At 42.0% G+C, this 22,781-nt stretch overlaps 1 protein-coding gene across 1 annotated transcript; it reads right to left on the bottom strand.

The window, feature by feature from the left end:
• Positions 1 to 4,803: 4,803 nt before the first annotated feature.
• Positions 4,804 to 21,515, bottom strand: LOC120913596 (transcription initiation factor TFIID subunit 9-like). The gene is made up of 7 exons (XM_040323662.1): positions 21,353 to 21,515; positions 15,757 to 15,838; positions 14,565 to 14,701; positions 12,354 to 12,488; positions 12,030 to 12,111; positions 7,814 to 7,924; positions 4,804 to 4,977 (listed from the first exon to the last, which is right to left on the bottom strand). Exons 1-7 carry the CDS (start codon positions 21,401 to 21,403, stop codon positions 4,814 to 4,816), a joined length of 762 nt encoding a protein of 253 aa, XP_040179596.1. The 5' UTR covers positions 21,404 to 21,515; the 3' UTR covers positions 4,804 to 4,813.
• Between the last annotated feature and the right edge of the window lie 1,266 nt (positions 21,516 to 22,781).

Genomic DNA, 22,781 nt, shown 5'->3' with positions numbered 1-22,781 from the left:
ATATAGAGCAGGGGTCACCAAATGTTCAGTATGAGGGCCAAATTGTATGTTTTACAAATTTTTGAGGGGTGAAAAAAATAAAAATATCTGTTTATAAAAATGAACATATCTAAAGGGGTTGTAAAGGTTCATTTTTTTTCTTCTAAAATAGGTTCCTTTAAAGCGGATGTGCCACGGGAAAATAATATTAAAAGCCAGCAGCTACAAATACTGCAGCTGCTGACTTTTAATATTAGGACACTTACCTGTCCTGGAGTCCAGCGCCGATCGCAGCAGAGCACGAGCGATCGCTCGTCTCTCTGCTGCTCCCCCCGCCATCCACGCTCAGGGAACCAGGAAGTGAAGCGCTGCGGCTTCACTGCCCGGTTCCCTACGGCGCATGCGCGAGTCACGCCGCGCCAGCCGATTGGCTCCCGCTGTGTGCTGGGAGCCGAGTGTTCCCAGCACACAACGGGCGACAGACGGGATGTGACGGAATGCCCGTCTTTTGCCCGTATCGTGTGGCCGGAAGTGGGTGCAAATACCTGTCTTTAGACAGGTATCTGCACCCCCCTCCCCCTGAAAGGTGTCAAATGTGACACCGGAGGGGGGAGGGTTCCGATCAGCGGGACTCCACTTTAGGGTGGAGAACCGCTTTAAGCTAGTGCATTGTTGGTTCACTAAACTTTTCCTTTTATTTCCCTTCTAAAAGTTTTTTTTTTCTTTGTTTTCTCAGTTTAAATTTCTCACTTACTGTTCCTCCTAAGTAAGCTGTTCTGGCTGACTACTGAGGAGAAACAGGAAGTGAGAAATTCAGAGAATAAATAAATTTAGAAGGCAAAAAAAAAAAAAATAATCGAAGGAAAAGGCAAGTGAACCAACAATGCACTAGCTTAAAGCAGAGGTTCACCCTCAATAGAGAATGTATCTAATTAAGACCACCACACTAACTACATTTAGGCTTTATTTCCATGGACATTTTTGAACGTTTTTACAGCCACTTTTCTGAGCGCTTTTTGCAGCTTAAAAATGGCTCTCCATGTTAGTCTATGGCCTCATGCCCACCATGACGTTTTTGAGCTGTAGATGGCTGAGCCGTTTTTAAGCTGCAAAAAAAAAAAAAACAGGACCAGTGCGTTCTGAAGCTCCAGTGTTAGAGCTGTAAAAACGCCAGACGTTCAAAAACGCACAAAAACGGTATCCAGGCGGATGGACAGGCGTTTTTAAGCTGTAAAAAAGGCTAAAAAAAGTGGCTGTAAAAACGTCCATGGAAATGAAGCCTTAAAGTCCGCTGTTAATTTTTTTTGAAACGATTACAGTACCTTTATTCTCCTCGGAATACCAGGCACTTCCCGGGTATCCCTCCCGCGGGAGTGGGTGTGTCATTAAGTTAGCAAGCGCCCCAGTGTTTTCTGGGACTCAATCGCAAAGTCTCCTGGGAGCACAGCGTCATGCTTCCCAGGAGACGAGTCATTAGGCAGATTCGGTGGATATCGTGGGATTTCACTCATCACATGACCCATGAAGCAGGTCACGTGATGAGGGCGGTTCGAATTTTGCCATTTTATTTGTTGGCAAATAGGTAGATCGTGCCATAGAAAAGATGTTGTGCATGTCGTCACAACGGGGCATGACCTTTTCAGTACGCCGGCCGTTGTGATGGCAACCGTGTAGTCTTGACGGCGCCGCTCGCCGTCAACACTGCACATGCGCGGGATAGAGCGGTGAATGCTGGGACATCAGCATTCACCGTATGCCAGAAGTATTTGCTTGTGGGCTTCAGAGTGCCCACAAGCAAGATGGAACCGCAAAGATTTTTATAAATTATTGTTTATGGCAGAATGTCCATGCGGAGGGCAACAGTTATAGCGCCTACAAAATAGGGGACAGAATTATTTTTTTTTTTTTTTTTTTTTTTTTTTTTTACTAGAAATGGAGGCGATCTGCGATTTTTATTGGGACTGCGACGTTATGGCGGACACATCGGACACTTTTGACACATTTTTGGCGCCATTCACACTTATACTGCGATCAGTGCTATAAATATTCACTAATTACTGTATAAATGTAACTGGCATTGAAGGGGTTAACACTAGGGGGTGAGGAAGGGGTTAAATATGTTCCCTATATAGTGTTCTAACTGTGGGTGGGGGGGGGTGACCGATCTGTGTCTCTATGTACAAGAGACGCAGATCGGTCTCCTCTCCAGAGACAGGACGCTGTCTCTGTGTGAGCCGGCAATGACAGATGATCTCATATGTTTACATATGAGATCATCTCTCATTGGCCGCACAGATCGCATTGCAAACGGCCACTCTGATTGGCCGGTCGCAGCGATCTGTAATTGGCTGTGTCCAAGGGACACGGCCAACACAGAAGTTCCCCGCTGCGCGCTCTGGAGCGTGCGCGGGGAACGCCCAAAGTGGCGGACGTCAATTGACGTCTAGTTGGATTTTGAGATCCGCGCTGTAGCCGTCATTTGACTATAGCGCGGGTCTCAGGAGGTTAAAATTGGTCGTTGTAAAGCTTTTTTTTTTTAAATAGCAAACATGCCTATACTTACCTGCTCTATGCAGTGCTTTTGCACAGAGGCCCTGACCCTCCTATTCTAGGGTCTTCCACTGATGCTCCAGTCCCCTCTCCATTGGGTGCCCCCACGGAATGCCAATTTCCACAAGCCGCTAAGCTTGTGCACATCGCTGGATCAGTTTGGGCTCAGGTAAGAAAAAGGAGGGCAGCACAGCAGGTTTTTCACCTTAATGTATAAAATGCATTACCACTTAACCCCCGGACCATATTGCTGGTCAAAGACCAGAGTACTTTTTGCGATTCGGCACTGCGTCGCTTTATCTGACAATTGCGAGGTCGTGCGACGTGGCTCCCAAACAAAATTGGCATCCTTTTTTTTCCCACAAATAGAACTTTCTTTTGGTGGTATTTGATCACCTCTGCGGTTTTTAGTTTTTGCGCTATAAACAAAAATAGAGCGACAATTTTTTTTTAAAAAATTAATATTTTTTACTTTTTGCTGTAATAAATATCCCCCAAAAATATCTAAAAAACTATTTTTTTCCTCAGTTTAGGCCGATACATATTCTTCTACATTTTTTTTTTTTTTTTTTTACGAAAAATATCGCAATAAGCGTTTATTGATTGGTTTGCGCAAAGGTTATAGCGTTTACAAAATAGGGGGTATTTTTATTAATATTTTTTTTTTTTACTAGTAATGGCGGCGATCAGCGTTTTTTTTTTCTGCGACATTATGGTGGACACTTCGGACACTTTTGACACATTTTTGGGACCATTGGCATTTTTATGGCGATCAGTGCTATAAAAAATGCATTGGATTACTATAAAAATGCCACTGGCAGTGAAGGGGTTTAAGTTTTTTTTTTTTTTTTTTTTTTTTTTTTTTTTTTTTTTTTTTTTTTTTTTTTTTTTTTTTTTTTTTTTTTTTTTTTTTTTTTTTTTTTTTTTTTTTTTTTTTTTTTTTTTTTTTTTTTTTTTTTTTTTTTTTTTTTTTTTTTTTTTTTTTTTTTTTTTTTTTTTTTTTTTTTTTTTTTTTTTTTTTTTTTTTTTTTTTTTTTTTTTTTTTTTTTTTTTTTTTTTTTTTTTTTTTTTTTTTTTTTTTTTTTTTTTTTTTTTTTTTTTTTTTTTTTTTTTTTTTTTTTTTTTTTTTTTTTTTTTTTTTTTTTTTTTTTTTTTTTTTTTTTTTTTTTTTTTTTTTTTTTTTTTTTTTTTTTTTTTTTTTTTTTTTTTTTTTTTTTTTTTTTTTTTTTTTTTTTTTTTTTTTTTTTTTTTTTTTTTTTTTTTTTTTTTTTTTTTTTTTTTTTTTTTTTTTTTTTTTTTTTTTTTTTTTTTTTTTTTTTTTTTTTTTTACTAGGGAAAGGGGAAGGGGTTAAGTATGTCCCTGGGTGTGTTCAAACTGTAGGGGGGGGTGGCCTCACTAGGGGAAATCACTGATCTTATGTTCATACATTGTATGAACAGAGGATTAGCATTTCCCCCCCTGACAGGACCGGAAGCTGTGTGTTTACACACACAGCTCCCGGTCCCCGCTCTAACGAGCGATCGCGTGTGCCCGGCGGCGATCGCACCCGCCAGGCATGCGCACGGGAGTCGGGGGGGCACGCGCGCCCCTAGTTGCCTGCGAGAGAGCCGACGTAGAGCTATGGGCTCTCGCCCAGGAGAGCCAACCTGCCGCCGTAGAATGACGGCGACAGGTAGGCAAGTAGTTAAGGTGAAAATGCCTTAAGGCTTTACAACCACCAATACATTTTACCTGGAGTTTAATTGATCATTTTAGAGTTTGAGAAGATTTAAAACAAAAAAAAAACAAAAAAAAAAAAAAAGAAGAAGGAGGAGTGCAGTAAAACAAAGCAAAGAAATTAAAAATAAACTTGACTTTGATGTAACCCCATCAGAGCCCCCGTCAAAGTCCCCTCTCCATGGAGGGCTGGATAAAATATTACAGCACGCTAGATTTGGCCCATGGACTGCATTTTAGAGACCCCTGATATAGATGACAGAGCCAGGATAAAATAAATAAAAAAAAACCCACACAGCTGAAACAGTACCTTATCTAAAAGCAAACTTAAATACATTAAGCAAAGGAATGAAGTCTTGAATGAGAATCATATTCTGTTTATTTGTTTTTTTCCAAAAAAAAACATAAAAAAAAAAAAAAAAAAAAACACAAAAAACAAACCAAATTTTTTTTTAAAAAAGTATTTGTCTTTCTTTCAATGCTTATGCTTTATAATCTCAGTCCACAAATATGTCAACAATTACTAATCCTCCTTGTTATGTACATTCTCATTGTTGTAAATAGAGTTTATATTACATCATAGTCCTCGTCATCTTCATGTTTCCGCTTTAACGAATTAGATTCACTTGTTGCGTTCTGTGATGGCACCATATTTGTAGTTATGAGAATGTTTTTTGATCCAATCAGGGAAGGGTTGATCAAGACATTCTGAACGGTTGTTGTAGGAGTGGCTACAAAATAAAGAAAAAACAAAACAATGAATACTGCTTTAAAAATACCCCAGGAACCCCAAAAGTTTGACAGGGAAGACTATATAGTTTTAACAAGCTGCAATGCCTTCTGTAGTATGCATTACTATATAGAATTTTCTATATTTTCACCATAAACATCCAAGTGCCTTTTCAAAAATTACATCAGCAATTTGCAGTTTGTGCCAATAGATACCTCACCATAATGAAATTTCTGGGTGTCTACTACCAGATATACTTGAGTATAAGCCGTCCCGAATATTAGCCAAGGCACCCAATTTTACCACACAAAAAAAAAATGGGAAAACATTGACTCGAGTATAAGCCTAGGGTGGGAAAATGCAGAAGCTACTGGGTAAACAATGCCCATCTGCAGCCTCACTGTGCCCACATATGAAGTCTCTCACAGTCAGCAGTAAAACAGCGCTGTGTAATCCATGTGCAGCCGTACCTTTTCATTCGTAAAACAGCGTGTGTCTGCCGCTGTATAATCCAGTCTGTTCCCGTCCATTGTAAGATAGCCCCGCCTCCGCCTCCTCATCCGTGATAGAGAAACACTGATACAATGCTGGGAAACTATCAGTGTTCCGCCTATCGCAGGCGAGGAGGCGGGGCTTTCTTACAATGGACGACCAAACAGACTGGATTATACAGCGGCAGACACGCGCTGTTTTACTAATGAAAAAGGTACGACTGCATATGGATTACACAGTGGCAGACCCGCTGTTTTACTGCTGACTCGAGTATAAGCAGAGGGGGTAGTTTTTCAGCTTAAAAAAAAAAAAATGGGCTGAAAAACTCGGCTTATACTCAAGTATATACGGTAACTTTATTAGTAACTAAAAGCACACTTAAAATGGAATAGATGCCAATTTCTGCCAGCAACAATTACTGCTCTGTGGTCAAGCTCTGAAGCTCATGTGCCTATTTTGCAGGCACTTTTGGGCGTAGACATTGGTCTGCATTGGCCACCTGACCTGTCTGCAGCTACATAGCCCAGTTATAGGGCATTAGTTATAGGGCATTAGTTATAGGGCATTAGTTATTCAACAAACGGCAATGCATTGTGCATTCGATACCTTTCTCTTGGAACCAGCTTTAATTTTTTTCGGCAATTTCAGCTACAGTAGCCCTCCTATTGGATCAGACTACACAGGCCAGCTTTCGCTCCCCACATGAATCAATAAGCTTTGGCCGTTAATGACCCCTGTTGCCGGTTCACCGGTCTTCCAGGTCCTGGCTACCGGAGACTGAGGACATCCCAGAAGAGCTGCAGTTTGGAGTCGTCAAAGTCGCTAAAATCCTTGCACTTGCCCATTTGTTTCTGCTTTCAACACATCAACTTCAGGGACAACATGTTCACTTGCTTTCTTATATATCCCACCCCACTGTCAGATGCCACTGTCATGATATAATCATGTCAAAGTTTTTCACTTTATCGGTCAGTGGTCATAATGTTATGGCTGATCGGGGTTAGTGTGTGTGTGCGCATTTTCACACAAGGTTCATATAACTTACTCAGAATTCACAAATTTTTCTAATTAAATCCAGTAAGAATGATGTGCAATCTTGGATGAAAGTTGTGTGAAAACTAGGGTTGTCCCGATACCACTTTTTTAGGACCGAGTACAAGTACCGATACTTTTTTTCAAGTAGTCGCCGATACCGAATACCGATACTTTTTTAAAATGTGTCCCCAAATGCAGCCATGTCCCCCCCATATGCAGCCATGCCCCCCACATATGCAGCCATGTCCCTCACATATGCAGCCATGTCCCTCTAGCCATGTCCCTCACATATGCAGCCATGTCCCCCACATATGCAGCCATGTCCCTCTAGCCATGTCCCTCACATATGCAGCCATGTCCCCCACATATGCAGCCATGTCCCTCTAGCCATGTCCCTCACATATGCAGCCATGTCCCTCTAGCCATGTCCCTCACATATGCAGCCATGTCCCTCTAGCCATGTCCCTCACATATGCAGCAATGTCCCTCTAGCCCTGTCCCTCACATATGCAGCAATGTCCCTCTAGCCATGTCCCTCACATATGCAGCAATGTCCCTCTAGCCATGTCCCTCACATATGCAGCCATGTCCCTCTAGCCATGTCCCTCACATATGCAGCCATGTCCCTCACATATGCAGCAATGTCCCTCTAGCCATGTCCCTCACATATGCAGCAATGTCCCTCTAGCCATGTCCCTCGATGCGGCGGCGCGATGCGGCGGGGGGGGAAAGGGGGGGGGGAAGTATTCTATTTAGGTATCGGGGGTATTTGCGCGAGTACGAGTACTCCCGCAAATACTCGGTATCGGTCCCGATACTGGTATCGGTATCTGGACAACCCTAGTGAAAACATTTATAAAATACAGGTAGACCCCTACAGGTAGAACATACCTAATCCTATTTGGTGTCTATGTCAAGTTAATTCAGCATTCAGTAATTTCTCTCAGAGTCATTGTTAAATCTGGAAGCTTGGAAGTCTAAGCGGTCAGGCTCTGGCTTGAGAGTCTATTAAATCCTCAGGATAATCTTGTAATGTAGTTCTTTTCTACCCTATCTTCACAGCAAGCTCTGTCTGAATTTAATTTACTTTTTATTTGCTTTTGATCTGTTTTCTATGTACTTTATTAATAAGCCACTGTCTAACAGTGGCTACAGTCATGCATTATTTCTTAAAGCAAATAAAAATAGCTTCATAGTTATTAAAAAAAAAAAAAAATAAAAAAAAAAGCCTTTTTATTACCAAAGCAGGAGCTTCACTTTCGCATTAATATATTAACAATCACTAGGAAAAGTGGAAGAAATTTACTAACCTGTTTTCACTGCTGTCTGTGAGGTGGGGATCTGAACTGTAAACCTCTGACCTGCCAAAGACACTGGTGTCCCAACCTTGGAAACAGACATTGTTTGGCCTGAAGGGGTCCCTGAAACAAGATCAAAATCAAAATTTTAAACAAAAAATGCTCAGTGCAAAAATCATAGTTTGCGAGTTAAAACTAGCAATGCTAGACTGCACAAAAGGGAATGTATAGTATTTTTATATATTTTTCCTTTACTCATATTTATGGAAAAAAAATACATATATATTTTTTGTTTAAATTGTAAGTAAAACACACTTTTAAGCATAAGTATTTATTGTTCAGGCAGCAGGTGGAGCTCGAGACTACAGCTTTTTGCCAGGCCTATTTTACTGTTAGTCTATTAACAGTGCAAGCTTCTTAAAGCATTATCAAAAAAACTAAAAGCAAATCACACTCACCCCTGAAGACAAAAACATAGCCATAGCCCCATCTTCCTCAGCTATATACAGAGACATTTTGTATTGACTATCATTACTGGTGGAATTGTAAGAGTAAGCAGGAATTTGAGCCTTTTCTTTAGAAAGTAAAGGATGCTCTGCAAATTAAGTGGCATGGAGCGACTGTGTATTTGTTTTAATAAAGGGTTAACCACTTGAAGACCAGGCCTTTTCTGGCACTTTGTTTACACATTTAAATCAGTATTTTTTGCTAGAAAATTACTTATAACCCCCAAACATATACGGAGGGGGCGATTTAAAAAAATTTTTTAACACTGTCCCTTTAAAAAAATAAAAATACATTTCTGATCATTTTTATTGCCATCACAAGAAATAAACACCCCTTGTGACAGGAACAGATACTCTAAGGGATCAAGGGTCTAAAAGACCCCAAACTCGGGTCCCACGTCCCCTCCCGCTGCTTAGCTCAAGCATCACCCCAGTACAACCACTTCAGAAAAATGACGTACAGGTACATGATTTTGCGGGACGTGGTTACCAATTGTCTTGTATAATATGAAAGATAATGTTGTGCCAAGTAAATAGATACCCAACATGTCACGCTTGTTTAACGGCCTTTACAGGTTACCCATTTAGAGTTACAGTGGAGGTCTAGCGCTTCGTAGTGATACCACACGTGTGGTGCGAACACTGGGATGAGTGCGCTTTAAAATATGTTTTGCTGAAATGACTGTTTACAGGATATAGAGACATAATAGTTAACCGATTCCTTTTAAAAATGATTACAAATAGATAAAAATCAATCATATAATGTGCCTGTAGTTTCACTTTTAAACTGGTTTCATGTTCCTGTGAACTAGAGAGACACACAGAACAAAAACAAACAAATCCAGGGCAGTGTTTTGTTTTTAAAATGAATCTGGTTCTGTTAAGTTTTAGACACACAGTAATGACAGCTTAGACCACCATGAAAAGCTCCCAGTACGATGGTTATAAGGAAACAGACAACCAGGAAGTGTGGAGATCACAGAATAATTACAGCAACTTCAAAGCAAAAACAAATAATAAGGACATGAAACCAGTACTGCAGTAAGGTAAAGGAAGCTATTTAGCTAAAAAAAAAAAACTTCCTTTAGTGATCCTTTAACCTTTGACAAACTTTTTAGTGAACTTTTTTTTAGAAGATAAGGCTGCCAGTTCAGACCCCGGCCTCACAGAAGTGATGGCTACAGAGAAAACCACTAAGTGGGTGAGAAGAGAAAGAAATGTCTTGAACAGAGGTTGCTGAACTACAAAGAGAACCAGATACAGATCCCATGGAATACCAGGGCAACTATCAGGAGAGAGCTATGTGGAAGAGTCAATGTACAGAGGACTTGAATTGAGTGAGAGGGCAATGGTCTTTGGAAAAAGAATGCAAGGGGTAGAAATCTGGGCCATGCTGTTGAGTCACAAACTCCGCTGTAAGGAGGGAATCTTCTCTTGGGAAAACTCCTGGGATGGAAGCCCCAAAACTCCTACCAATTGATGCGTGCCCTCCATGTTCATTCAATACTAGACCTTTACTAGAAGCAGCCCTCCAAGCTTTTAGCATTGTAGAAATCACAGATTTAGAGATATCACGGTCTCTCAAAATTTGAGCTTCAACAGCCATGCCATTAACCCTTTTGCTGCCTCTGTTTATCATATGCTGGCAGCAGTGGAGGCTTTTACCCAAGTTCTAGAAGAGTATTTATCGCTATAAACATGCCATCCAATAGGAGGCTATTGGTCTATTGTATGATAGCAATAAGGTTGACTGGTTGAAAAAAGAAATAAATGGAAAAAAGGCAAAGTTAAAATCTAAAGTTGAGTTGTGCTGTAGAGTTCTGGAGTGAAAGTGGGCAAGCCTAGGACTCTCATGCAAAAGCAGATAGTCAGCAACTCTTTGACTGAAAAGTTAATGGACTAGGTTTAACACCTATGAGAATTGAATGCGGGTTTCCCTGCATCCAATTCCCATAGCAGGAGATTGTGACCGGCTCTCTATGGAGACGGTTCACACATCTTAGCAGCGGCTCTGATGCGAATTGCACAGGGGCCCTGTTCGTCTTTTGGTAAGTTTCAGGTCCGAATTAAGCACAAAATTCGGGCTGAAATCGGACCTGAAAACGGTGAATGCAGACGCGCCGGACTGTTGCATTCTCAAGTGTAAACCCAGCCTAAATCTGAGATTGAAGGGTAAATGTTCTCATTAAGGATGAGCTCTGGCGTGTTCGCATAGAACACGTGCAGAGCCCGCCAGGAAGTGTGCACGGCGCTGCGCTAATAACAGCCAGGGAGACATTTCACAATCCCTGTAGCCGAGCATCGGGACAAGGTCTCCCTGGCTGTGATTAGAACATCGCCGTGCACACTTCCTGGCGGGCTCTGCACGTGTTCTATGCAAACACGCCAGAGCTCATCCTTAGTTCTCATGTAAAAGAGAAACTCTGGCCTAAGAGTGCAACAGGGGTAATATTTGGGACATCAAACATGGGGCGCAGAGGTCCACTTTGGATTTGGGCCCCAAAACTGTTCTGCGACAGGAACTAGGGCAATGACACCTTAGTCCACATGACTCGACGGAGATCTGCTAAATTCCAGCTTAAATACCTGCGATTAGGGCTACAACTAACGATCATTTCCATAATCAATTAGTTGGCCGATTGTTTCGATTAAGCAGATAACGTTAAAAATAAAAAGAAGTTTGGTGTATAATTTAGTTAATATGTAAAGTTTCAAATAAAAGGCAATTTCTTCCTAAATATCTATATGCAGTGGTAAACATAAATAACCAACTATATGGTTAGGGAGCAAAATCTCTAATCCAGAGAATAACAGACAAAAGAGATATACTGTATATACTCTTAGAGGGTGAATATGGTAAATATCAGACTCATAGCAATTTTTTTAATTTAATTTTTTTTTTTTTTTTAAAAGACAGTTTTGGCGATTTTCAGACAGTGTAATGTATTATGTAGGAGACTCCCTTGTCATAGAAAGGTGGCTTGGTAAAAGCTACCCGAGCCTGCTGTCACTTATGCTGGCCATACAAAAAAGGTCTTTTTTTAAAAGAAATTTTAAGAAAGTTTGTTCAACTTTTTAATCGTTAGTGGGGTCAAATCCACGGTCGTTTTCGACCACGGTGACGAGAAAATTCGAAGGAGCAGAATAGAAAATTTCTTGGTCAAAGGAATTTGTAGACTGTGTATATGGTTTTTGTTTATAAATTACAGTTGACACCTATGCAGTTTGCTTTTCATCTGTTTCTGCTGTGTTTTTTTCTGTGCGTTTTTGCACACACGATTTTGTTGTTGGGCAGGTTAAAAAAATGCAAATCGCGGTAACAACGTACTACATGCTTTTTTGCACCTTCTTCATTGAACCAAAAAAGCACCGTTTCGCATTGAAAGAAAAAGTCATTAAACCCTTTCCAAATACGCAGCGGCTGAAAAAGGCACAGATGTGAACATATTCCATAGGAAACTATGTTAAATGAACTGTGTGCGTTTCTGCAAAAAGCACCAAAAGAACGCAAATAATTACCTTGTGTGTCAAGATGTAGGGCATTGACATGCACTTTTAAGTGAGTTCAATGAAACAATCATCAGGCGAAAGCAGAGTTAAATTACTTTGTGTTTTTTGCCATACATTTTTTATTTTTTTCTGAAAAAGCATTTGAGCTCTCACCAGTTTCAATGCAAATAACGTAAAGTAGAAAGTTCTTTAATTAGCCATGACAGGCTTACCTAACGTAGGAGTGCTTGGTCTGCTCGACATAGCTCCTACACTAAGTCTTGGCACTGTTATTCTACTTGTCGAAGTTGAGTACTAGGAGAAAAAAAAAACATGACAATTTAAAACTTGCAACATCCTTAAAATACGACATGTCAACTGACTACTCAATTCCTTTGCCAACGTTTAGCCAGAGGGCACCAGGAAACACTTATGTACAAGGTGTTGGAAAACATTTGCACTCACAAAATCAAACAAAAAATAAAAACAAACAAACGCCACCACCATCAGCCAGCTGCTTTTACACAGCTTTGCAAAAACCAGCACAAGTTACATACCTTTTTTTGTATTGTTTTAAGCCGATAGTTTGGTGCTGTCAGACAGTATCTGTCCGGAGGCAGTCTGGGTCCTGCGTAAGGTTTTATTAAGGGAAGTGGTGTCTGGTTCTTCTGTCTTGCAATATCTAATAAAAACTATGAAAAAAAAAAAATGTATATAAAATGTACATAAAAGTATAATAAAATAAGCGTATATAAACAAATAGAACATTTAAATTGGCAGTATATTGATTGCAATATTTAAACAAATATTTGCATCAAAGAGACAACGTATATGCAAACCCAGCCATTCAAATCTCATAAGTGAACATGTTAAAGAGGAAGTAAACTCAAAGGCATAATTTGCACCTACAGGTAAGCCTATAATAAAGGCATACCTTTAGGTACTGTAAATATCTCCTAAATTTGTATCGTTTACACAATATTTACATTACATGCAGCGCTCTGAAGGAGCAACAACCTGTGTCGTTCCTTCAGATACCTGTGCCGTGAACGACTGCTCCCCTGCGCATGCACAGGAGTGACGCCATTGCCGCTCTGGCCTGTCACACAGCTGGAGTCCACAAACCCAGAAGGAAGACCGGGTAAAGATTGACGCTGCCTCCAGCGATTATATCACTTCGCTGGAGGGCTTAGTTTTCAGGTAGTCCACAACCTCTAGTAAGAGTGTTTACCCCCTACCCCGGGTGGAGGACGCACCATCCCTGGTGATTTTACTGAAGTTGAAGTTATCCCACTTGTTTCCGTATTGGATTGCATCACTGAGTCTATCTTCCAGTGTGGACTGTTGCCCCATACTTTGTCATCAATTCACCTTTTATTTGAACTCTTTTCACTTCCCTATGGTCCCATTTCATCTGGTTCCATCCAGTGGAATTTGTACCCATTTCACTCAGCACTTTAATATTCATTATGTTGTCGTTTTAACGCTATACTTTGTTTTAATGTTTTGCTTCAAGTTTCGTCAATTCTTTTTGTTAGTTGCTCTACATTGTATACTATTTCGGTAAGCGCAGTATTCTCACCCACATTTCCATTATGCCTTTACCTTGCAGTAGAATTTGGAGATTTTCTCCAAAAAAAAAAAAAAAAAACCTTGATTCAAATTATTATTTTTTTGTACGGACACCGCACCGGTCCTGAGGAGCTGCGGGCAGGAGTTTTTAGGTGAGGCTGCGGCTTCCGCCTAATCCGCGGCGTCCGGACTCGCGGACTAGGCCGAAGCAGCGGCCTCGCCTAAAAACTTCTTCCCACAGCTCCTCAGGGCCAGGGCAGTGAAAAATAAAAATAAAAAAATAAAAATCGATTTGCTGAAAATCTGAATGATTTGACCTCTCAACTCGATTCTAGATTCAAATCGATTTTTTTCCCCAGCCCTACCTTGCAGGTCCAAAAGCTGCCAATTCTGCCACGAAGATCCTTGCACAGGCACTTTCTATTATAAAGGTGACAACGCTCTGCATTCACCTTTGTTACCACCCTTAGGGCCCTTTCACACGGGCGGACAAACGGTCTGTTTTTTTACAAGACTTGTAATGCTTTCCTATGGGATTGCAGACGTTAGCGCATGCATCATCCGCTAACGTCCGCAAACATCCGCGTCCGCTTTTTCGGATGGAAGAAAACCCTATGGGCCCTTTCACACGGAGCGGATCCGTATTGATCCGCCCCGTGTGTGTGCCCGTCGGCTCAGCGGGGATCATCCGTAAATCCCCGCTGAGCTGTCGGCGGACAGGGCGGTCCCCGCACACAGTGCAGAGACCGCCCTGTCTTTCCTCCGCTCTCCCCTATGGGGAATCCGATGAATACGGACCGTGTGTCCGTATTCATCCGATCCGTTCCGCCAGAAGGAAGAAAAATAGGGTGAAAAAAAGCTGAACCTCAGTGATCTTTGATCATTTAGGTAGATCTCCAGGTTGCCTACCCCATGCACTACAGAGTATAGGGAAGAGAAAGGGCTATGAAATGTGTGAGGAAAAGATTACATGTACTGTATAGTGCAGGGGGGGGGGCTATATGCATTGTATAGTGTGATGAGGAAAGCTATAAACATGTAATGTAGTATGTGAGAAGAAGGGCTGTGTGATGCACTCCTGAAAAAAAGAGAAAGGATGGCCTCATGCTCCATAGAGTGCACTGTAAACTGTATGAGAGTGATTGTAGGACACATACTTGACTGTACAGAGAGAAGCTTTTATATGTTTTACTTACATCTCTTGGAGGTGGAGCGGTAAAAGATTGGTCTGTCCGACACTGTATGGCAAGTCTGACATCATCGGCATCAATGCTGTTCTTCTTAGCATGACTTGAGTAAATTTTTGCATCTTCCAGTATTGTAGTTACATATCCTAGAAGGAAAAGTGAGATTTCCCAATTACATTAAAACAAAGGAGGCATTTTCTATGGGATTGCCAAGAACCACAGGTGTTAATATGGAGCTCTCAGCAGCAACAGAGCATAAGGGCTAAACAGATCCCTATATTATTATTCTGTAACTTTCAAGGCACATACAGAGAGAGGCTACATCGAAATTGGGAATCCTAGTTTTAAATCACCAACCTCTTATGGGATGGAACCCAACACCTTGTGTATGGCAAGTCAATGGCTATTCTGCTCACTCCATCCTAAACCTATCACTCCTCTATCCTTAATAATACAATCCCATTACAAAAAAACCCTCTACTCAAAGCCCCGTACACACGATCTGAAAATCTGATGACAAATCGTTTGTTTTTTATTTTTGCATGCTAGTTGCATATCGAACATGAAGCGTTTACTAAAGTTACGAAAATTCTAATCTGACAGAATAAAAGAATTCGGAAGTGATGTTGTGTTGTAGTGTATTTTTGGATAACAACTGTACTGATTAAAATGGAAATCTCGCGATCTGGTATCGTACGAGAATAATTGTTGTGCATGTTTAATCGGATAATATCAGACGAACTGTCGTGATCGGCTCTCGAAAGCTCTGTACCAACATTCCGATTATGGTACAATCGCTTCGAAAGTGTTATTTTTTGTACGATTTTTGGATTGAGTTCATGGGCCTTTAGGTTCCAAGTGCATTTAGCCACGATGCAGAACCACGGGGCAAGAATCTATCGATTCCTGTGGCTGGGACTGAGAGCTTCCTGCTGCGATCACTGCAGGTAATTGCTGTCTGCTGCGAACGATCATGAACCTGATCATACCTATGCCCACTGACTCGGCGGCTTCTGCTAACCACACACAGCTGTTAATCGCAACCACAGAAATCATTAAAATCTTGCCAATGGGATTTGCAGTGAGGCTGAACACCTGTGCAAAAGGATCTCTGATTACTTATCTCTGCATCACACACTAATACACACTAAAACTTCCAATGAGTTCTGGAATTTACATTCATTCAGCCATTTTTACTTACTGTATGTGAATTCCAACATCTGGTTGATAACTCTGGGTTCATACTCCGTAATCCCCATATCCTTTAATATCTGGGCCATGACCTGTAAACAGAATGATTTCATAAACATTACAATCCGATCTATACATGAAACCACATCACACAGTTTGATCACACAATAAGAAATGTATCTCCTTATCCAAGCAACATGCCACAAAGTCTAATCACACAAGTGGCAATCAAAATAAATGAAAACAGCCATAACAAAATGTGGGCCCCCTTAGTGAGTACCTTACTGTCTGGTTGTCCATCCTGCCAGAACACTGCACCATTCAACAAAAATCTGCCGACAATGACTGCCGAGACATTTCTGGGACTGTTGTCCCGAAAATGCAGGATGCACTTGGCCATAAACGACAGAATATTTATATAGAACTGTATTATATTCAACTTTTTATTTATTATCATCAATTTAAATGAATGTGAATTTGTCGGCCATTGATACCCTTTAGCGCAAGAAAAGTTTAAGAAAAATGTATCCCTTTAAAAATTCTATGTATGTCTTCACAATGGCTGCGAAGGGGCCACTGTAGTGTCAATAATCCAGCTTTGTGCATTTTTGGTTAAAAAAAAAAAAAAACACCTCCCCGTTCAAATGCATTGAAAACGCAGCAAGAACGCATCATTAACAAAGTCACATGACCTATGAAAAACACACCATAAGCCAGGGCTCTACAAATCCCGGTCGCCATGGCGACTAGAAATAGCGTCCTGGCGAGTGGGGTCTTGGCTTGGAAGGCGGGCAAAAAATAAATAAAACATTTTGTTTCATAGGACCGGCGCTCGCGGCCTTTCCCCAGGATCGCTGTGGGCAGGATATTTTAGGCGAGGCCGCGGCTACGGCCTAGTCCGCAGAGCGCCTTTTCCCCAGGATCGCGGCGGACTAGGCCCCCACCTCCCCCGCCGCTCGATCGCGGGGGGCCCGTGATGTCCGGTAATTGAGGCCACAGCTTTGCGGCCTTGTGAAGTCCCCAGCTCTTCCTTCTGTGAGCTGGCGCCATCTGGTGGTAGCCGTTGGTATTACAAGTTAAAGCGGGGGTTCACCCTTAGAGGGCACTTTTCCCCCTTAGATTCCTGCTCGTTATTACTAGGGGAATCGGCTATTTATTTTAAAATATGTGCAGTACTTACCCGTTTACGAGACGCATCCTCTCCGTCGCTTCCGGGTATGGGCTTCGGGAATGGGCGTTCCTTCTTGATTGACAGGTTTCCGAGAGGCTTCCGACGGTCGCATCCATCGCGTCACGATTTTCCGAAAGAAGCCGAACGTCGGTGCGCAGGCGCAGTATAGAGCCGCACCGACGTTCGGCTTCTTTCGGCTACGAGTGACGCGATGGATGCGACCGTCGGAAGCCTCTCGGAAGAATGTCAATCAAGAAGGAACGCCCATTCCCGAAGCCCATACCCGGAAGCGACGGAAGAAGATGCAGCTCGAAAACGGGTAAGTACTGCACATATTTTAATATAAATAGCCGATTCCCCTAGACCGAACGAGCAGGAAGCTAAGGGGAGATTTTTTTTTTTTTTTTTAAATGGGTGAACTCCCGCTTTAAGCATTACAAGTTAAACAGCAATTCTAATGTAATTTTTCACTATTTTCACTGCCATCTTCTTCCTTCTAATTAGAACCCCCAAACATTATATATATTTTTTATCCTAACACCCTAGAGAATAAAATGGCGTTCGTTGCAATACTTTGTCATGCCGTATTTGCGCAGCGGTCTTACAAGCGCACTTTTTTGGGAAAAAATTTCACTTTAATTAAAAAATAAGACAACAGTAAAGTTATCCCCATTTTTTTTTAATATTGTTAAAGATAATGTTACGCCGGGTAAATTCATACCCAACATGTCACGTTTCAAAATTGCGTCCGCTCGTGGAATGCCGACAAACTTTTACCCTTTAAAATCTCCATAGGCGAATAAAATACTTGCTGCAGTCGGGGAGAATCAAAGCAGTGGCGTTAGGCTCCATGTACACGGGACATTTTTACAACTGCTCCTAAATGATTAAACTTTGCCACATTTTCATGCCGTGTTTAGCTGCGTTTTGCCGCGTTATAGGTTATATGACTTCCAATGGCATAGTTCACACCAGTGCAGTCAGTTCAAGTGCATTCCAGTTCCAGAAGTAGAACATGCTGCATTTTTCCTGTACTGGAATGCAGTAAAACACATCAAAAACACACCAAGAATGCACCTAAATGGAACAAACGCGCACCAAAACACACGTCCATAAGGTGAAAAAAATGCACCAAAAATGTGTTAACACACATGCAGAAACGCATCCAGACTGCATTTCTATGGTGTGAACTGGTCCTCAAGTGGATTTGCAGCACTTCTGTGGCAGATTTGTACTACCGGTTTTCAGGAGTGAAGTGTTTTAGTTTAATCTCCTTGCTATAGCCGAATGACTATAGGGATCCTGGCTCCTTAGCATATGATCAGCTGATCACGTGGTGTAAACAGAAGATCGGTAATCTTTTTTTTTTCCCGTGCTGACAGAGCGAGGAGGAAAAAAGAAAAAAACACTGATCACCGGCTTCTGTAAAAGGGCCAACGGTCCCGAAGAAGAGGAGCCAAAGCCACCACAACTGTGCCTGCCAGTGTTCACCAGTGCATATCAGTGCCACCAATCAATGTCCACCAGTGCTGCCACCTAGCAGTGCCCACCCATCAGTGCAGACTCATCACCGTACATCAATGGAGAAGAATTACACGTTTGTTAAAATGTATAACAAAATATAAAACAGTTTTGTTTTTTAATTTTTGGTCTTTTTTCATTTAATTTGGTTGTAAAGGTTTGTCATTTATTTTCTAAATAGGTTGCTTTTAAGCTTGTGCATTGTTGGTGCACTTACCTTTTCCTTCGATTTCCCTTCTAAATGTTTTTTTTCTTTGTTTGAATTTCTCACTTCCTGTTTCTCCTCAGTAAGCTTTCCATCATCTGAGCGGTGGAAAGTCATTGAGAACAGCTTACTGAACACCTTACTGAGGAGGACCAGGAAGTGAGAAATTCAGACAAAGAGAAAAAGGAAAAAATAAAATGTTTTGAAGGGAAATGGGAGGAAAAGGTAAGTGAAACAATGCACTTGCTTAACTAGTTGCCGACCAGCCGCCGTCGTTTTACGGGTCGGCTCCCCTGCGCGAGAGCCCGTAGCTATATGTCGGCTCTCGCGCAGGCCACTAGGGGCGGGCACGCTCGCCGCCGGGCACACGCGATCGCTCGTTACAGAGCAAGGCCCGGGAGCTGTGTGTGTAAACACACAGCTCCCGGTCCTGTCAGGGAGAGAAATGCTGATCTTCTGTTCATACAATGTATGAACAGAAGAGCAGTCATTTTCCCCATGTCAGTCCACCCCCCCCTACAGTTAGAACACACCCAGGGAACATACTTAACCCCTTCCCCCGCCCCCTAGTGTTAACCCCTTCACTGCCAGTGGCATTTTTATAGTAATCCAATGCATTTTTATAGCACTGATCGCTATAAAAATGCCAATGGTCCCAAAAATGTGTCAAAAGTGTCCGCCATATCGTCGCAGTACCGAAAAAAAAAAGAAAATCACTGATCGCCGCCATTACTAGTAAAAAAAAAAAAATATTAATAAAAATGACATAAAAATGCCACCTATTTTGTAAACGCTATAACTTTTGTGCAAACCAAACGCTTATTGCGATTTTTTTTTTTACGAAAAATATGTAGAAGAATACGTATAAACTGAGGAAAAAAGTATTTTTTATATATTTTTGGGGGATATTTTTTATAGCAAAAAATATTATTTTTTTCAAAATTGTCGCTCTATTTTTGTTTATAGCGCAAAAACTAAAAACCGCAGAGGTGATCAAATACCACCAAAAGAAAGCTAATTGTGGGGAAAAAAGGACGCCAATTTTGTTTGGGGGGCCACAGCGCATGACCGCGCAATTGTCAGTTAAAGCGACCTAGTGCCGAATTGCGAAAAGTGCTCTGGTCTTTGACCAGCAATATGGTCTGGGGGTTAGGTGGTTAAAGAAACCTATTTAGAAAATAAAAAAACCAACCATTACAACCCCTTTAACAAAAAAGCTCTATTTTTGGGGGGAAAAAAACGACAACATTTTTATTTGGGTACAGTTTTGCATGACCGGTCGTGTAATTGTCAAAGAGTGACAGAGCTGGAAATTGTCCTGTGCAGGAAGGGGGGGTTAAAGCGGGAGTTCACCCGAAAAACAATTTTTAACATTAGATTGAGGGTTATTTTATCAAGGGGAATCGGGTGTTTTTTTTTAAATCAAAGCAGTACTTACCGTTTTAGAGATAGATCTTCTCCGCCGCTTCCGGGTATGGTCTTCGGGACTGGGCGTTCCTATTTGATTGACAGGCTTCCGACAAGCTTCCCACGGTCGCATACATCGCGTCACGAGTAGCCGAAAAAAGCCGAACGTCGGTGCGGCTCTATAGGGCGCCGGCGTTCGGCTACTTTTGGAAAATCGTGACGCAATGTATGCGACCGTCTGAAGCCTGTCAATCAAATAGGAACGCCCAGTCCCCCAGCCCATACCCGGAAGCGGCGGAGAAGATCGCTCTCTAAAACGGTAAGTACTGCTTTGATTTAAAAAAAAACACCAGATTCCCCTTGACAAAATGAGTCTCAATCTAATGTTAAAAATTAAGTTTTTGGGTGAACCTCCACTTTAAGTGCCGGTATTGAAGCCGTTAATGTAATAGAAAGCCAGTTAGGCCCCGTTTACACTGCGGCGGAAGGTGCGATGCCGGTAAAGCGCCGCCATTGTTATAGGCGCTTTAACACTAATTTTGCTGCGCTATTCGGCCACTAGTGACGCTGCATTCACATCTGGGCGTTCCTGGAAAACGCAACAAAAAACATCCGTCGCACTCAGTGCCAGGAAGGCCTCAAGCACACCGGGTTTGCCCGCTTTTTCTAACCTCCTTTTCTACTGGCAGGAGAAAAGATGTATTTTTCAAAATGCATTTGGGTGCATCGCATGTTTGGACAGTCATTCATTTTATTGGGCAGAAAATTTATTCTGGCCCTTGAAATGAACGAACACTCAACGCACTTACTACTTAGGTGCGCCCGGCTTCGTTTTTTTGGCGGAACGCTCCTCTCCTGAACGCACATGTGATTTATTTTATTTTTTCCTGCCTGGAAATGCCTGTGTGTACACATAGACTAACATAGAGAGGCATTTAGAGGCAAAACAAAATTAAAATAAAACGTAAAAGTGCAATTTTTTACGCCAAGTGTGCACGAGTCCTATTTGTTGACATGGTTTGGAATCATTCATTTTGTTGTGCGACAAAACACACAAAGCAGGGCACAGCACAGCGCTCCATGAGATACTTTGTTGCTAATAGGGCAGCCAATTCCAGTGAATGGAGACTTGCAGGCTTCCCATTATGTACTAGCAACCTTGTACTGTAAATGAAACCACTATGACCATCCTCACTCAATGCACCACGGCGGACAGTCATGATAGAGGACACATGATTAGTTTCACTTTCACTCAGCACAGCTTCCCCGTACACACCCTCCCGCTCCACACACAACCATTACCTGAGCATCCTTCGGCGCACTTTTAGGAGAAGCCATCTTCGCTTGCTCCATAGTCTCTTACAGCCCACGCCGAACCATTTCCGGTTGAAACTGAGAGCAGGCGGAAGCGCCCGAGCTCTGGTAGGTTAGAGCAGCCATCTTTGTTGAGGCAGAGTGCCAGTGTAGTATCAGATTCCGCTCCCCCTGCCTTGTTCCTGCGCATAGCGCCACCTGCTGGATCGAGCGTGATATCTGCGAGAAGCGAAGTTTCATCAGATTAGGCGACTCGTCAGAATGTGTAACGGAAGTGACGTTTCATCGCCTCCATCTTGCTACACCCCGCAGTCCTCCATAGTAAGGAAACACTGAGAAGGTGGAAGCGGACATCTTTTTACACCCAATGGAGTTTTGCCTTTTACACTTATTTTTAACAGTAAAGTGAGTTTATATAGTGAAATACAGTACTTGGAACTCTGTCTGACTGTATTTTAAAAGCAGGCTGCTTTTAAAATTCAACATCTAACCAGTCAGACAGAGTTCTAAGTACTGTATTTGACTATATAAACTCACTGTACTGTTAAAAATAAGTGTAAAACGCAAAACTTTGTTGGGTGTAAAAAGATGTCTGCTTTCCGGCAACAGAGCGTCACTTCCGTTACTTATTCTGACAGGTCGCCTAATCTGACCAACCACTGGCAATGCTTGATGTCTTATTGCCATTCTCATAGCCAGGGATTTTTTTCTCAAACAATAGGCCCTGGAACTCAACTACGACCCTCAAAATCACATCAAATAGTGGGTGTGGTCAGATTTCACAAACAGTAGAAGAGTCTTAAAGGGGCATTAAAGCGGAGCTCCACCCTAAAGTGGAACGTCCGCTCATCGGAACCCCCCTCCCCCTCCAGTGTCACATTTGACACCTTTCAGGGGGGGGGGGGTGCAGATACCTGTCTAAGACAGGTATCTGCACCCACTTCCGGGAGTCCTCTCTGCTGGGATTCTGCGGGTAGTTCGTCACTTCCCGCCCCCGCCCGTTGTGTTCTGGGAAACACTCGGCTTCCAGAACACAGCGGGGATGGCGCTGTGCGACACGTGCATGCGACGTAGGGAATCGGGCAGTGAAGCCGAAACGCTTCACTTCCTGATTCCCTCACCGAGGATGGTGGTGGGGGCAGCAGATAGACAAGCGATTGCTCGTCTTCTGCTGCAGACGTCGCCGGCTCCAGAACAAGTAAGTGTCCATATATTAAAAGTCAGCAGCTGCATTATTTGTAGCTGCTGGCTTTTAATATTTTTTAAACGGCGGAGCTCCGCTTTAAATGCCAGGATTTCATTACATACAGAGTGCAGAACTGTCACTTGTAAACACAGAAACCAGACTTCTGTGTTTACAAGTGATTGTGGTGAGCAGGCATCAAAGGGTCTGAGCCAGAGGTGGTGGAACTGAGTT

The sequence above is a fragment of the Rana temporaria genome, chromosome 9 (assembly GCF_905171775.1).
Source record: "Rana temporaria chromosome 9, aRanTem1.1, whole genome shotgun sequence".
Lineage (NCBI taxonomy): Eukaryota > Metazoa > Chordata > Amphibia > Anura > Ranidae > Rana > Rana temporaria.
The sequence above is the reverse complement of the archived record's forward strand: the minus strand, read 5'-3'. Positions and strand labels throughout refer to the sequence as shown.